The following is a 15,860-nucleotide window of genomic DNA, read 5'->3' as shown; positions in this document are numbered from 1 at the left end:
CCCCCCCCCCTAATTGCATCAACTTCGCAAGTCTTAATGCTTTTTATACAGTACTTGGTACCCACGGTAACACAATGTTTCTTGAACATGCATAATGACAACCTACTATTCCACGAAGAACCACATAAATATCATGGTATAAGAATAGAGTAATCATTCAGTGACGTGGTATTTCCACATTACCATAAGGGTTTTAAGGGTTGAGGTGTATCGTATCTATTTTAGTTTTAAAATAGAAGATGTGTAATATCTATTTTATCCTATGTAAGTATTCCTTCAGCATGTTCTACATGTACAAGCCATTCAAAATATGCAAAACCATTTTTGAAACAATAGCGCCATCTGGTGCAAATATAAAAACAAACACAATGGCTGTGTTCAAAACCTTAGTTTGGAATATCATACTATTCATTCTAATTCTGCAGAAGGGTGAATTCTGGATTGCAATATACCTGTAATCACCCTATATTGTATACCTACTGTGCATAGTATGCTATTTTTTTGTATGCACCGAATACCAAAATGTACAGTATACAACCAAGAAGGCTATGTGATTGACATTACCGTAGAGATTTCCAGTGTTAGTGTACCAGACACAATAAAAGATTTTATTATTGTTATTAGCCATTCAAAATATGCAAAACCATTTTTGAAACAATAGCGCCATCTGGTGCAAATATAAAAACAAACACAATGGCTGTGTTCAAAACCTTAGTTTGGAATATCATACTATTCATTCTAATTCTGCAGAAGGGTGAATTCTGGATTGCAATATACCTGTAATCACCCTATATTGTATACCTACTGTGCATAGTATGCTAATTTTTTGTATGCACTGAATACCAAAATGTACAGTATACAACCAAGGAGGCTACTGTGAATACAGTACTGTAATGTGATTGACATTACCGTGTAGATTTCCAGTGTTAGTGTACCAGACACAATAAGAGATTTTATTATTGTTATTATTTGAATATTATTAGACTACAATGTTAAAACATTTTTACACAAAATTAGGCTATTTAAAAGTATTATTATTGTTTCTGCAATGATTAATAGATGCAACGATGAAATAAACATGCACTTTAATGTAGCATACTATGGATTTCAGTAATACTACTGATTACTAAATTTTCTATCATTCCATAATATGGAATATATATATGTAGATTTAAAAAAAAAAAAAAAAAACTATTTTGTAAAATCAGTCATATTCAGTGTATGTTGCACAGCATGCAGTAAGCAGTGCATTGGTATTCAAACACAGCCTTAAAACTGGAATACGCACACTGATTACTAAATTTTCTATCATTCCATAATATGGAATATATATATGTAGATTTAAAAAAAAAAAAAAAAACTATTTTGGAAAATCAGTCATATTCAGTGTATACTGCACAGCATGCAGTAAGCAGTGCATTGGTACTCAAACACAGCCTTAAAACTGGAATACATACAACTTTTAAAATCTGAACCGATTTTAAACACTAGGCATCATAAACTTGCTGACTTTGTAAATGGTTAGAGAGGAAAAACTACCTGACTTTCCTCCAAACAGTCCCTCCAAACACAAACTCACACAAAAATGTGCCTTGTTGCTAGGAGATGCATGACAAATGAAAACAATATGTGTCCTAAAATCGGCTTGAAATATCAAGCGTGTTTGATATTCTCCGATGGGATGAAATCAAAGTTAAGAAATCGGAGTCTGGCAACAGGCAAATTTACATTATATGAATCCCAAAAATGTGTCTCAGAAGGGACGCTCACCAAGTTCAGACCCAGCCAATGTTAACGGACACATACAGAGACAAAGCTCCACATTTCATACCCTTTTCCACTTAAAGCTCTAGTAGAGCAACTACCTAGACAGCACTTTTGTGCAAATTCTCGTATTATAATGCCTAAAAATGCTGTCTAGGTAGGCGGCTCACTACTCTAAGACAAAGTCAATGATAAGCTCTTATTAAGCTCTTAAAATTATAAAAGCAAACTGTAAAATTTTAAGCACAAATTACTCCAAATCTTTACTTAGTGGTAGAATTCTTCTTTAATATGCTTTACAAATGGATATACACCTCTAAGGAGAAAAATAAATCAATTTAAATAAAGTAAATCCTCACTAATTGAACAGGCTTTATGGCTGAGCAGTTCAGTAGCCCAGTGCATGCTACCAAATCAGACATGTATTAAAATTCCAGTCTCTCCCGCTCAAACACACACACACACACACTTTCACACAAACACAGTACAAGCATACAGGTATTCTTGTGTACATGCACACATCGGTAAAGCTGAACGTGTATACAATGACGAAAATGCATACGAGAGCAAGAGTGAATCTCACGAAACCCGACCTAAACATGTTTGGGTCATATTTCACCCAAACATTAAAAGTAACAGGAAATAATATTTAGCTTTTTTTGTATTATTTGATGATAATTAAGCATAGTTTTGACAAAATACTCACTGCCCCAATGCAGGAAAACTTATATATATTGTTTAAATGTGGGGAAAACATGCTTAATTTATCATAAAAATAATGTCTCAACTCAAAATCTTTATCAGCACATCTTCATTATATGCAAAATAGAGTTTCTTGCTTATTCCCTTTGATTTGTGGGTAAAATGTAGGAAAGCTCGTTTCCGCCACGGGATTAAAATAATAATAAGGACATTGTGACTTTTTATCTTGCAATTCAAACTTTCTTTTCTCACAATTCTGAGTTTCTTACAATTATTATGTTCTTATGTCTTTAACCTCGTAATTCAGACTTTTTTCTTAGAATTGTGAGATGTTAATTCGCAACTGCGAGATAAACTCTCAATTCTAAGAACAAAAGTCCAAATTATGAGATATAAACTCACTTTCAATTGCCATTTTTTATTTTTTATTCCGTAGCAAAAAAAATAGAATTGCGAGATGTAAACACAGAATTGGGGGGGGGGGTTGAGTCAAAATTGCAAGATATACACTTGGAATTACGACAAAGTAATTCAGAATTCTGACTTTTCCCGCTCAGAATTCAGATTTTCTCGCAATTCTGAGTTTATATTTTGTTGCATATCAAGTCAGAATTGTTAGATAAAAGGTTGCAATTAAATTTTTTACTTTTATTTCGTGGTGTAAACTGGCTTCCATAAAAATGTGTCCCGGACAATCATGAGATTCACCCGCAAACACCTCACATATTTGAACTGAAACAGTTTCAGAACTCATTCAGAGGCACCCACAGATATTTTTATATTTGCGCGTGTGCACATGTGATACGGAGTAGTCTGATAACTGCAGTGATTTTACATGAAGAGAGGTGCCGAGTTACAAGAAATGGCTTCACAGAATCCGCTCGGAAACCCACCCACGTATTCTGCGGGACATTAGTGCTCTATGTTTTTGCGATTCCTCATTGGTGGACTCCTTCCCCAGAGCGAATGAACCAATGGAACTTTGGGATTTCTATGACATCACTTATGAACAAATTAATCTCAGTGTTTGTAGGTTGTCAAGATTTGAGAAGAAGCAGGCTGCAGAAGTTGGCTTAAAACGTATGTCCAGTTATATGTGGCAAAAAACACAGAGGCACTAGCATAGGAGGTGACATCAGAGAGGTCCTCATTTTCATAACCATCTTTGTACTTCTTTTTCTTTTCTTTTTTGTGGGGGGTTGGGGGGTAAAAGCAAACTTGATTTAGAAGAACCTGCATGAGTGTCCGCTTCCAAAAAAAAAAAGCCATCGGAAATGGACAGTAAGGCCCACATTCCCCCCTCCCAAATCTTGATCAGGGACTCGCGGCGTCATTCATTACGCATTTTAACTTTCTTCTTTCCCCAAGTATGTTTTAATAGTTTGAGATTTTGTCTCTGTTGCAGTCTGGATCGACGTACATCTGCAAAGTCACATGCATATGAGTGTGGCTCAACAGAGACATCATCTTGCATAGTTTTTTATGAAGTCCTGAACTTTGTTCCTGAAATCCTCCTAAAACAAAAAGCATTAAGGAAATTTATGGGTTTGGATGAAACGCATACCTGCAAATGCACTGCACATAGGGCTCAATATATATTGAGCATTATATATATATATATTAAATACTATATTGCCAATATACATAATATCAGGATGATTATGTTTAGTTTTTTTTTTTTCTTTAACCAATACATTCCCAAAAAATGTTGTTTGTAAACATGTTTAGATGTGTGCTGGTGCTCTACCTTGTCCCGTAAATGATGTTCCGCTGCATCTATATTCAGTGGGTCATCAAAGTTAAGAAGATCCTGTGAAAGAAACAACACATATGTTGGCCTTCCCACTGAAAGATGACGATTTTTAACATAAAAAAAATTTGATTATCCAAGATTGTTTCATGTGTACTTACAGTGAAGAGTGAATTCAGACCCCATACTACATCCTAGAGACAAAAAAATGGGTGGAATAATACAGATTAGCAATTACATTTAACTTGAGCGCCGCAGTTTTTTGAATGCAGTGTCATGCAAGACTGCAAAAGATGTGACACATAAGCATAGTCCTCAAGACATTGGTCTAGCACATTTACATAGAAAAACAACGAAAAATCAAGGTAGTGGAATGCAAAAATAAGTTCTGTGTGAATGGCCCCTAACACACATACATAAAAAAAAAAATAACTTTTTTGTAATAAATAACCAATTTAAATAAAATATTTATACTTGTTATAATTTGCATTTTCTAAAGAAAATATAAAATATTAATGCTGGAAAAACATCAAAAATTAAAATGATGGTTTAAAAAGCTGTTAACCCAAATATTAAAAAAAGTATAGTTATTTAAGGGCATATCAGAATCAGAATGAGCTTTATTGCCAGGTATGTTTACACATACGAGGAATTTGTTTTCGTGACAGAAGCTTCCACAGTGTAACAGAATGACAGTGACAGAACAAAAAAACACAGATAATAAAAAATAAAAATAAAAAAAAAATAAAAAATAGAACAAGTAAAATAAGGAATAAAAAATTAAAAATACACAAATATGAAAGAAAGAAAGAAAGAACGAGAGAAAGAAAGAAAGAAAGAGAATATGAGGCATTTCAATACAGTTCTGCCTAGAAAACACTGTAATGAATTTTTCCAAGATGCATTACAAAAACACAATTACCTTTAGAGTACGAGTGGGTGCCCATCCAGTACCATCAATTGAATGCTCTCGCAATAAACTTGGAGAAAGAAATAGGAGAGATTTTAACATAATTATAATTTAAAGAACACAAATACAGCTGTCAAAATAATCAAAACAATCTGAATTCTGATCCATTAAAACATGTGAATAAACGACAAACACAGATACATACCTCAGACAGATCTCCCCAGTTTCTGCAATGTTTGGATGCCATATTCGAGTCAAGCACTTGACTCTGGGAGGCTGTGGAAAGCAGAAAGAAAAGCGGTTGTCTTACAGCCCGTTTGGATTTGTGTGGGGTTTATAGCAGTAAAGTTAATGTCATTCTAAAATTGTATGATTTTAATCACTTCAATGGAACAAAAAAAAAAGATATTTTGCAGATTGCCCTAGCTCTTGTACACGTAAAACAGAAATGAACAAGACTAAAAGCGCCATCCAATTACAACAGAAATAGTCTGCAAGATTAATTGTAGGTTTCATTTTAATTACTTCTAGTCACTTATTTAAGCTATATAATCACTGTATAAATGCTATGCTTAAAGCAGCACTATGTAACTTTTGGCGCTCTAGCGGTTAATAAACAGAACTGCACACATCCCGCGGAAGAACATTCCAACCGGAGCTACTTCTCCAAGTTTATGTCTATGGCGATTCACGCAGGTATGTGTTACTCCGCAGCGGTGACGACCCGACCAGGCTACAATAGTCCAAATATAAATATTGCTTCTTTAATGCCTTGTGCCTCAGTAATATTTCATTATTTTGCTCTAAACTTAGATACCAGGGTTGAGGGTCCATGTGTAGATCTCTGCACAGCCTTTACTGGGCTATTACAGGTGTTCTGAGGTCAAGGATGGGTTGTGTTATATATGTGTGCATTTGCGTGGGCACACTCGGGCAGCTGTTTTATTGAATGCAGACACTGCAGAGCATCAGTAATGCCCACAAACATATTTTTAACAGCCCCGCTTACAAATGGACTAATAAAATCATCGTAGCACTGCGAGTGAATAAGTGTGGCATTACCTCATTACTTCATGATATGTCACAGGCACTTACCACCATATTATAGGCTTCGGGAACTTCAATCTCAAACTGAAACTTTCCACCAAGGTAATAGCCTTCATCTGATGAGGTGTTTTGCAGAAATGTAAGGTTATATTTTCACTCGCAAAATAGATAACATTTAATAGATACTTATAATGAAAAAGAAAATGAGCAAAGGACTATTTACACAAGGAGCAATGTGAAAAAGCAATACGATATGAAAATCGCAAATGGTTTTTGTTGTTCCCTCTGCTGGTTCAGGACACATAACCCAAAAGATAATAGAAAATATTAACAAAAGATAATATCGTATTGCTCATAAGGTTATGTGAATGTGAAGTGCATACAATGTTTTATTTTAAATACTTGTGATCTGTACGCATAGGCCTTATATTGGGTATGAGTAGGTCAGGTAAACTCTTTTACACTGTTCAACAGCATCTGCATTTAATGGATGTTTACAATTTAATCTTTCAGAAAAGAGGCCAGAATTACCTGGTGAAATGGCCAACTGGAAGTGATAGAGTTTGTTTTCATCAGGAAACGTTACTTTACAGGTATCTGCAGAAATGTTTAGAATAATTAATGTTTAGAATAAGAGTTCATAAATCACACACACACACACAAAAATTAACATCTGTATTACAGCTGGCACATCCAGACAGGTTTATAGATGTATAAAAAAAGAACGAACGTTAGGGATACACCTTTAAAACCAAAGCAATACTGATAAGCCAATAATTATTTTCATGTTGTCAAAAGAACATAAAAAAATTTAAACCAATAATTTTAAGTGAATTTAGATAATCACAACACTCTAATGTACAGTGTAAAAATGTATACTTTTTTATTATTGTTAAAATGTATTAAATTATTGCTTTTTAAAGACAAATGACAGCAAATGTTAAAGGTTAAAACAATAAATATATACATACATACTGCCTTCTTTACTCATTTAGATTTGTACTGTCCTTCAATCAATAATAATTAATAAGTAGTATCAATATATTGTGCATCCTTAAAGAGCATAAGAAATGACCTGAATATACTCACTTGGAAGGTTAGCCTCAAGTTCTGAAACCTCTGTGAACAGATCAAAGCATGAGTGGTGTTTAGTACTGATGGGTAACAAAGACACTTATAGAACCAGCTTTTACTAAGCGAGACATGAACAGCTTTTTTTAGAATGATATACTCATTTATTCTTCTCTGAATTTGTTATTATTGGAATTATGGTCTATGGAACACAGATACAAGACACAGCTCTATCTAGCTATATATGTCCACCTGCATTCTCATGACACCATCTCTAAATGTTGAGTTGGGCCGGATCCAATGGCCTCACTGATTCAGAACATAGCCTGAGTGTTTGACTGTCGATGGGAAGTGCTTTTTAAGCTGCTGGTAATGGCATACAGACTCCTCCTCTCGGGCTGTTATAAATAGAGTCTACTGCTCTCCTAGGGCTGGACGATTCGGAAATGTGTTTAAAAATCATATCACCGTTATTGAAAAAAATTATATCGCGATACATATTGATATTGAATTATTGTCCAGCCCTATGCTCTCCTGATCTGGCCTGCATCACATCACCTTACACAAGTTTACTGGCACCACAACTCCCTGCAGACAGTCACCGCACAACACAACTCCACTCATCACGCTCCCCAGATTCAGACCGGCCCTACTCTTTCACAAGAGTTTGGCAGTGTAATTAATGATCCAGTTACAATGTATTGAATCATGATAGATAGATAGATAGAATGATAGATAGAACAATAGATAGATAGATATAATGTCAGAACAATAGATAGATAGAACGACAGAACAACAGATAGATAAATAGAATAACAGAACGAACAATAGAACAAACAACAGAATAATAGATGATAGATAGATAGATAGATAGATAGATAGATAGATAGACAACGGAATGAAAGAATGATAGAACAAATGATACATAGATAGACAGAGAGACAGATGACAGAACAATATAGAACGACAGAACGCTAGATAGAACACTAGACAGACAGACAGACAGACAGACAGATAGGCAACAGAATGAATGATAGAACAAACGATACATAGATAGACAGAGAGACAGATGACAGAATGATAGATAGAACGATAGATAGAATGACATAACACTAGATAGAACACTAGACAGACAGACAGACAGACAGACAGACACAGATAGACAGATAGATAGATAGATAGATAGATAGATAACAGAATGAATGATAGAACAAACGATACATAGATAGACAGACAGAGAGACAGATGACAGAACGATAGATAGAACGATAGATAGAATGACATAACACTAGATAGAACACTAGACAGACAGACAGACAGACAGACGGATAGACGGATAGATGGATAGATGGATGAGTTGGGTAAATGATGACAACATTTTTTATTTTTGAGTGAACTATTCCTTTATGGTTTTTGTGGATAAAATCATGTCACACAAAACAGACATGCCTAATTCGTCCGTGACCCTATCAGAACAGACTGAATAACTGGTCATGAACCACTGCTCCAGTATCATGATCCCAGCAGACAGGAGGAGTGTTTGGTCAGTGATTGGTACCTTTGATGAGCAGGCGATCTCTGACGGACACTCTATGAGAGGCATCGTTGGAGCCTGCAGGGGTCCGGCCGGCCCTCACGCCCTCCTCCCTCTTCAGCTTACTGGCTAACGTCAGCATACCAGCAGACCAACATACACACTCTCACACACCTGTGAGAAACACAAACACACACAAAGATGGTGAACACCAGGGTCGTTGTACTTAACTAAATTTAACCTTTTTGTTGCTTGAAATAAAGTAAATGTTAACTCAATAAAATAAAATATAAAAAAGGGTGGCTAAACATTTTATTTCAGCTAGTTGCCAACAAGACATTTCTCATTTTCATTTAGTTTTAAGTGATGTACCAAAATAACTAAAACTGAAATAAAAATGAATAAAAACTATATAGACATATAAACAAAAACTAATAAAACTTTAAAATAATGGAAAACATAAATACATAAATAAAAACTAATTCAAACTATTAATAAAAATTAAAATAGCGTCTCAGTGTTGGTTAACACATTCATTAAAATGGCTTTGTATAATTATTTTATGCCACGTTTAGGGTTGCAAAAAGGTGGAAAATTTCCAGTAAATTTTGGAAATATTCCAGAAATTTTGGAAACTTTTCAGGTTTTTTTGGAATATTCCAGGGATTTTTGGAAAGTTACTGGAAATTTCCCACCCCTTTGCAACCCTAGCCACGTTATCTGACTTCATTCCAAATCTGGAAAATCATTGTGTTATTGAAGCTTTAATCCTCTGCTGTTGTATCATAAAGTAGGCATGAACTTTTCAGAATAATATTTTGTCTTATCTATTTGGGGTCAAATTGAATACAGCAAGAATACTTTTTAGAAACATACAATTTAACAAGCTTTGAATGAATAATAGCAGGAGTGAACTGCTAAAGTGTGTACATCAATTATAATTTATTCAGGTTCACTTGTTTTTGTATTCTGAAACAAGCAGCTACTGTAATGCATTATTATAAGTGAGTTTGCAAAGATCATGCAAACTATGTCATCAACAGAAATTAACGTAATTGATTTAGAACAGACTGCTTTTATACAAATTGCAAACCACACTGGAGTTCAAATAAAGCATAAGACAGTTATTTTGTATGGACTCGTCTCACATTATACTGACCATTACATAGAACTACATTACTTAAATAACAACAATATGATACTGGAAGAAAAACAGACTTGCTAAATATTGTACTACATTCCCACAATGTATACAGCTTAAATTGCACACAAAAGACAACAGCTCTAATGTGAAAGAATCAAGCACCATGGTTTTGCCATGTTTTGGTTTTCACGGTAATAGGCATGTCTCTAATATGAACTACAAACTACAACATTTTGTGGACGTGTAATACAATGCAATACATGCAATACCACATGTACTGTGTCAATACCATGGTATTCTTTTAAGTACCTTGGAACGCTATGTAAATACCATGGTACAGGAACTATATAAATCAAAGCACCATGGTATTACCATCTGTTACTATAACCCGGTACCGCTACAGCTCTTTCTGTCCGGGAATATTAAAACTCTTAACCCATTTCTAAATTGTAGAGACTATAATGAGCTTATCAGACACAGATGTTATGAAATAAAACAATACAAACTTTCGTAATCATCAGTTACCGGTTTGGTTCGAGCCGTTATTGTGCTAACATGTTCATTATCAACTACACCTTGATTCCCATTACACAGTGTATTATTTATATCGAAACTGAGATTAATGTCTTGTTATATACTGAAACATAGGGGGTTAAAAGATCTTTACATTCATAATACAACTCTAAAAATGTCAAATAACTCGGCTGCGATCGATATTACACTTAACGTACCTGCCTCTGTCAGAGTCACTGAACTGCCCCGTTTACACCATAATCAGGACATTCAAACTGAATTTTACACCGTTTCCCCCCAAATAACTTCTAAATAAAAGACCCTAAAAGTCGCTAAAATAAATAGAATTGAGTGGAATGCTGCGCAGATTAGTTCAGTGCTGAGTTTAATGATTGCCGCTGCCTGAGCGGTTTAGAAGCCGGAAGTTGTTTCGTTCATTCAATAAAAAGTCCGTGTGGAATCAAACGCCACAAAGAAAAATTCCGCCCTTTTGTGCAAAGCTACATGAGATAAGAGCACTATATCTAATTTTTATTTGATCGTGTTTATAAAACTCATGATATAATAATGCAAGTTTGATGTTGAGTGTTTATTGTTTAAAATTTTCAGAACAGAAATAAAACACAAATGCTTTATTGTTTTTAGAAATATTGAGACATTTTTAAACAGAGAGGGTTCTGTGGGATTGAAACATAATTTTAGGATTTCTGTGGTTTAGAGGCTAATAAATAGAAATATTTCACTATCACTGTTACTTCTGTGTCAGTTGATGAGGCTCCCATTTCTTCCAGCAACCTGAAAAAAAAAATTTAATGTAGAATAATACAAATAAAATAAAATATAACTCAATCAAAAATTATTAATTACAGTATGCTGTTTTATAAATATTATATATTAAATTTTCTGAAATACGTGAATAACAAAAAATAAATAAATAAACATGATAATGTGCTGACTTGATTATTTAGATTATCACACCACTCTTGATATTCTATTTTAGTATGGTGATTTGATTTAATTTAATGCATTACACTGTAGCAAATCCATTGGCTATTGCTTCTTTCAGAGCATGATTTTTTATTTATGAGCCGAGACTGTCTGTTTTACCAGTCTGTGATGGTCTGAGACAGTCTCTTGGCCTCAACAGGATCTTTCTCCAGGAAATCTTGATAGGTAGAGAAGGTTTCAACCAAGCCAATAAACCCTGACAGTGGCATAATCATCCGACACCTCCGACATTCATGCCTGAAAACAAATACAGGAATTCAAATCTATAAAATATTATTTTTGCATGACGAAAATTGAGTCTTCTTAGTATTTATAACATTAATATAATATTATATAATATTAAGCTATATCTAAAATATTCTTAAAGGGGTCATATGATGCGATTTCAAGTTTTCCTTTCTCTTTGGGGTGTTACAAGCTGATTGTGCATAAAAAAAAAAGAACTATTTTTATAGGATTATTGCAAAGGTACTATGCAATAAAAGCATGTAATAAAACTCACACTTACCACTCTTTATCATTGTATGACACAGAGTCATAGATCTTCTTGTAGACCTCTAGGGAACTGGATCCTATATAAGCTTTCCGAAAAGGGTGCAGGGCTGCATAGAACTATGAATCAAAAAATACAATTTACACTGAAGATCTCTAGTGCAAGGATACCATTCCATTAAAATAAAGCAGCAGGTCACACACGTGTTGTCTCATATCAAGAATTTATAATGCAGGTTTCCTGAACAACAACCCATAAAACATTTTGTTGGTTTATTTAACCTCTTGACAGATTTCATTGAGTTTGGAGGTGCTTTCTCCATATTCCAGCTCAAAATCCATGGTGTAGCTGAGCAGAGCGAGGCAGCCTCCTGGCCTCAGAATCCTGTCTGCCTCCCGCAGGAAGCGCGGATGGTCAAACCAGTGAGCAGCTGACATGGATGTAACCAAGTCAGCCACATCATCTTCAAAGGGCAACTCCTCTGCAGGGCTCTGTCTAATGGAGCGGGATAAACAGAGTTATAAATAGTGTGAGCATAAACTGTACTAGGAAACAAAATGAGAAAAAGATTTGAAAGATTTTTAAAAGTGGATAAAAACATAACTAAAAATATAACATAAAAACTGTAAATGTATATATTTTTTTGTACATACACTGCGTGTGTATGTATATATTTACTTTTTAGTTAATACATGTTCAGGATTAAACCTTACGAAAGTGGGGGAACAATGCATGAGAAAGCCAGTTGTTCAGGCCATGAAGATTTCCATCTCAATTAATTTTACTTTTTTTGTGTGTAAACTTGTGTATATTAAATCAGTTAGGTAAAATTGTTTGTTTTTTTTAATGTACAAAATTATTTTAGTATAGGATAAACAGAGTTATTTATAGTGCGAGTATAAACTGTAGTGGAAATAAGCTATTACAAAAAGATTTTTAAAAAGATGATAAAAACCTAGTTTTATAAAAAAATATATACAATTATACAAATTCAACATATATATATATATTATAATTATAAAATTACCAAAATATACCAAATATATTTAATGAATGTTCAGTATTAAACCTTATAAAAGTGTGTCCATGTCAAAATCAATCTAACATGAAAAAAAAATAAAAAATGCATTTATGCACAAGACAACCATGAAAATTTCAAGAAATGTAATTTTAAATTCATTTTTATGTGATAATTTATAACTTTATATATGTATATTAAATATATTACGCAAAAAATAATAATAATAATATTTTTTTTGCCATAAAAATAATCTTAATGGTCCTTTACAGTCATTTATTTATTCAGTCATTCACTCATTCATTCATGTCAGGTTGAATGTGACCTGAACGCACTATAGTGAGGTTTAATCAAGAACATTCACTAACTTAAAAAGAACCAAAAAATAAAAATATGGTATTATGGTTATCATTGTTTTAGACATGCGACGTGTACCTTGATATTCTTTGAAGTATCTTGTCAGTACCATCATATATGATACTCTCACCATATTATTGTTATAGTTTTTTAAGGATAATGAAATGAAGAATTGTTCTTCAGGTCTATATTTTCTTGTAGGTGTTTATGTAGTTATTGTATACCTGTAACACACATTTGGTGCATGCTCTTTGGCACTAGCTATCTCCAGTTGAGCTGGACTGACATCTATCCCGACCACAGTGAGAAAGTGAGGGGCGAGTAGCTCAGTGCCCTGTCCTGAACCACAGCCCACATCTACTGCCAGATCAAGATAGCCCTGGATCTGTTAACAGAGGTAAAACAGAGTAATGCTCGTGTTTTAAAAAGATGACTTTAACCAGAATTTGAAGACTACAAGGATACTTAAAATTATAGTATTATGTATTCACTCTCATTGTGTTCTAAATCATATTTTCTTTCTTTTCACACATAGCTCAAAATAAGTCCAGGCTGCTCTTTTGCATGCAAGACACTAGAGTTAAGCGCTACCGAAATCATTTAAATTTGTAGCCTATCTTTATGTATTGCCTTTTTATAGTCTTCTGAAGTCATGCGATCTGAAAAATCTGGCATTTTGTGTCCAACTAAAGAAAATTTAAGGTTTCAGACATGAGGGTGTACAAATGATGACATCAGTTTTATTTATATGTTTACTTTTTTAAATTTCATTAATGCAGTAAATGGACCTTAAATGTGAATAAATATTAAACTATATTAAGCCTATATTTATTCGCGTAAACCACAATAAAACACAACAAAAAAACATGATCGCATAATAAAAAAAACATGATTTCTGAACAGTTATTTGTTTTTTGCAAGTAAACTCTTCAAATATATTAGGAATGTTATAACAGGTGATACAGATACTTATAAAGGATTATTGTGGACCAATGTATTTAGAAATATAAATTGGAATAAAGCCTGGCGTAGTAAAGTAACCTGTAAAGTAAAAGAGGTTACATTTAAAATTACACATGGTGTATATCCAGCTAAAAGTGTGTTAGAGAGATTTAATTAGGATATTGATTATTCCTGTGATTTTTGTTCAATGGAAAAAGGAGTCTATTGTCCATCTGTTTTGTAATTGTGTATACACAAGGAATTTCTGCGTGGATATGGAAAATTTCATTAGAAGGAAAACAAATATTATATTCAAGTTAAATAATTTTGATATATGTAGCCTAGTATTATTCCATTGAAAGTAATAATAATAATTTCACTTTTCTTGTACAGCTTTTTATATTTTGGGAAAATTTCACGTACATAATAAGAAATGGTCGGGATCCAAGCCAAATTTCATTAATTTTCTTCAAGAGATAAGGACTACTGCACCAGTTTGGAGAACATTGGTAATAATAATAATAATAATAATAATAATAATAATAAGAAACGGAGCAATTCCAATAGGGTCCTCACACCATCGGTGCTCGGGCCCTAATAATAATAATAATAATAATAAATAAGCAAATTGGACTTGTAATATTTTTTCACGAATATGCAGTTTTGATTCATGAATCAATGGTTTGTACACTCTGGCAAGTTATGTACATTTTTGTATACTGTTGTATATTTTGTTCTGATTAATGATGATGATAATAATAATAATAATAATAATAATAATAATAATAATAATAATGCTCTATCAGATGCCACGAGAAAAAAACAAACGGTGCTAATATAGGCCTACATTCACAATGTGATATAATACTACCAAAAAATTATAATCCTAACCTTTATCTCCATACCGAAATCCCAGATCAGACAATGAAAATAGAAATATAAATAAATAAATATAAAAATTATTTGTGTTTGGGACGCTGTGAGCACGGATACTGTACTGTACACCGTAAGTCTGAAAACGTTTAGCTGAAATATTTAATATGAATAAACAGTGTTTATAAACTGAGTTTCTCAAGTGAAACGAGATGAGGCTTGGACCCAGAAACAGCATTCCTTACGTCAGCACGTAACAAGCGGATAGGAAGTTCGAACGCAAGTGGTCACGGGAGACGCATGATAACAGTAATCTTGACTATTTGTGATCGGATCACGAAAACACATCTATACCAGGTGGAAACAGGTGTTCTCTCTCGCACGCTCGATTTCCGCGATATAGGCTATAATTTGCGGGCGTCGGGGAGCTAGCCTTTATCAGTATGCGGAAAACTCCCGGACCTTCTGGGAAAGGTGGGATGTCTCTCAAGGGTCACTGTTTCATAAGCTAAACAATGATACAGCTTTGATTCTCAGTTCCTTGATCCTTTTCTATAGTTTAGCCTCAATAAAGACAAGTAAAACACCGTCATATGAACAAAATGCTGAGTCATTCTTACAAAAGTTTTTAAACACACATCTCACATAGCCTACTCTTTTTCGAAGGAAATTCAGCACTTCATCTATGAGCTCCTGAGGAGGAGACACCCGGTACCGCTGATAAGATTCAGCAT

The 15,860-nt window shown here is 33.8% G+C and overlaps 2 protein-coding genes across 2 annotated transcripts in view; both read right to left on the bottom strand.

Moving 5' to 3' along the window:
- Positions 1-3,060: 3,060 nt before the first annotated feature.
- On the bottom strand, positions 3,061-10,877 carry LOC107725407 (NEDD8-conjugating enzyme UBE2F-like). Its single transcript, XM_016534652.1, has 10 exons — positions 10,654-10,877; positions 8,803-8,952; positions 7,263-7,292; positions 6,705-6,770; positions 6,222-6,289; positions 5,332-5,402; positions 5,139-5,196; positions 4,378-4,410; positions 4,214-4,276; positions 3,061-3,980 (listed from the first exon to the last, which is right to left on the bottom strand). Exons 2-10 carry the CDS (start codon positions 8,918-8,920, stop codon positions 3,930-3,932), a joined length of 558 nt encoding a protein of 185 aa, XP_016390138.1. The 5' UTR covers positions 8,921-8,952; positions 10,654-10,877; the 3' UTR covers positions 3,061-3,929.
- A 240-nt stretch (positions 10,878-11,117) lies between these two features.
- The window catches only part of LOC107725372 (uncharacterized methyltransferase Mb3374), a 5,636-nt gene continuing 893 nt past the window's right edge, over positions 11,118-15,860 (bottom strand). The window contains exons 2-6 of the mRNA XM_016534609.1: positions 13,536-13,696; positions 12,218-12,431; positions 11,952-12,055; positions 11,543-11,680; positions 11,118-11,230 (exon numbers count right to left, since the gene is read on the bottom strand). Coding sequence (XP_016390095.1) covers positions 11,134-11,230; positions 11,543-11,680; positions 11,952-12,055; positions 12,218-12,431; positions 13,536-13,696 — 714 coding nt within the window. The 3' untranslated portion in view covers positions 11,118-11,133. The remainder of the gene's footprint in view (positions 11,231-11,542; positions 11,681-11,951; positions 12,056-12,217; positions 12,432-13,535; positions 13,697-15,860) is intronic.

The sequence above is a fragment of the Sinocyclocheilus rhinocerous genome, unplaced genomic scaffold (assembly GCF_001515625.1).
Source record: "Sinocyclocheilus rhinocerous isolate Xijiao unplaced genomic scaffold, SAMN03320098_v1.1 scaffold1386, whole genome shotgun sequence".
Taxonomy (NCBI): domain Eukaryota; kingdom Metazoa; phylum Chordata; class Actinopteri; order Cypriniformes; family Cyprinidae; genus Sinocyclocheilus; species Sinocyclocheilus rhinocerous.
Note: the sequence above shows the minus strand (reverse complement) of the source record. Positions and strands in the feature narration are given on the sequence as shown.

Bases quoted from the DNA above. Each gene is read 5' to 3' on its own strand.
- LOC107725407 (XM_016534652.1), bottom strand. From the start codon at position 8,920: ATGCTGACGTTAGCCAGTAAGCTGAAGAGGGAGGAGGGCGTGAGGGCC. The intron at 5,403-6,221 runs GTAAGTGCCTGT...TGCTTTCCACAG, and splicing joins CCGAAGCCTATAATATGGTG to CCTCCCAGAGTCAAGTGCTT. The intron at 5,197-5,331 runs GTATGTATCTGT...TCTTTCTCCAAG, and splicing joins ACTGGGGAGATCTGTCTGAG to TTTATTGCGAGAGCATTCAA.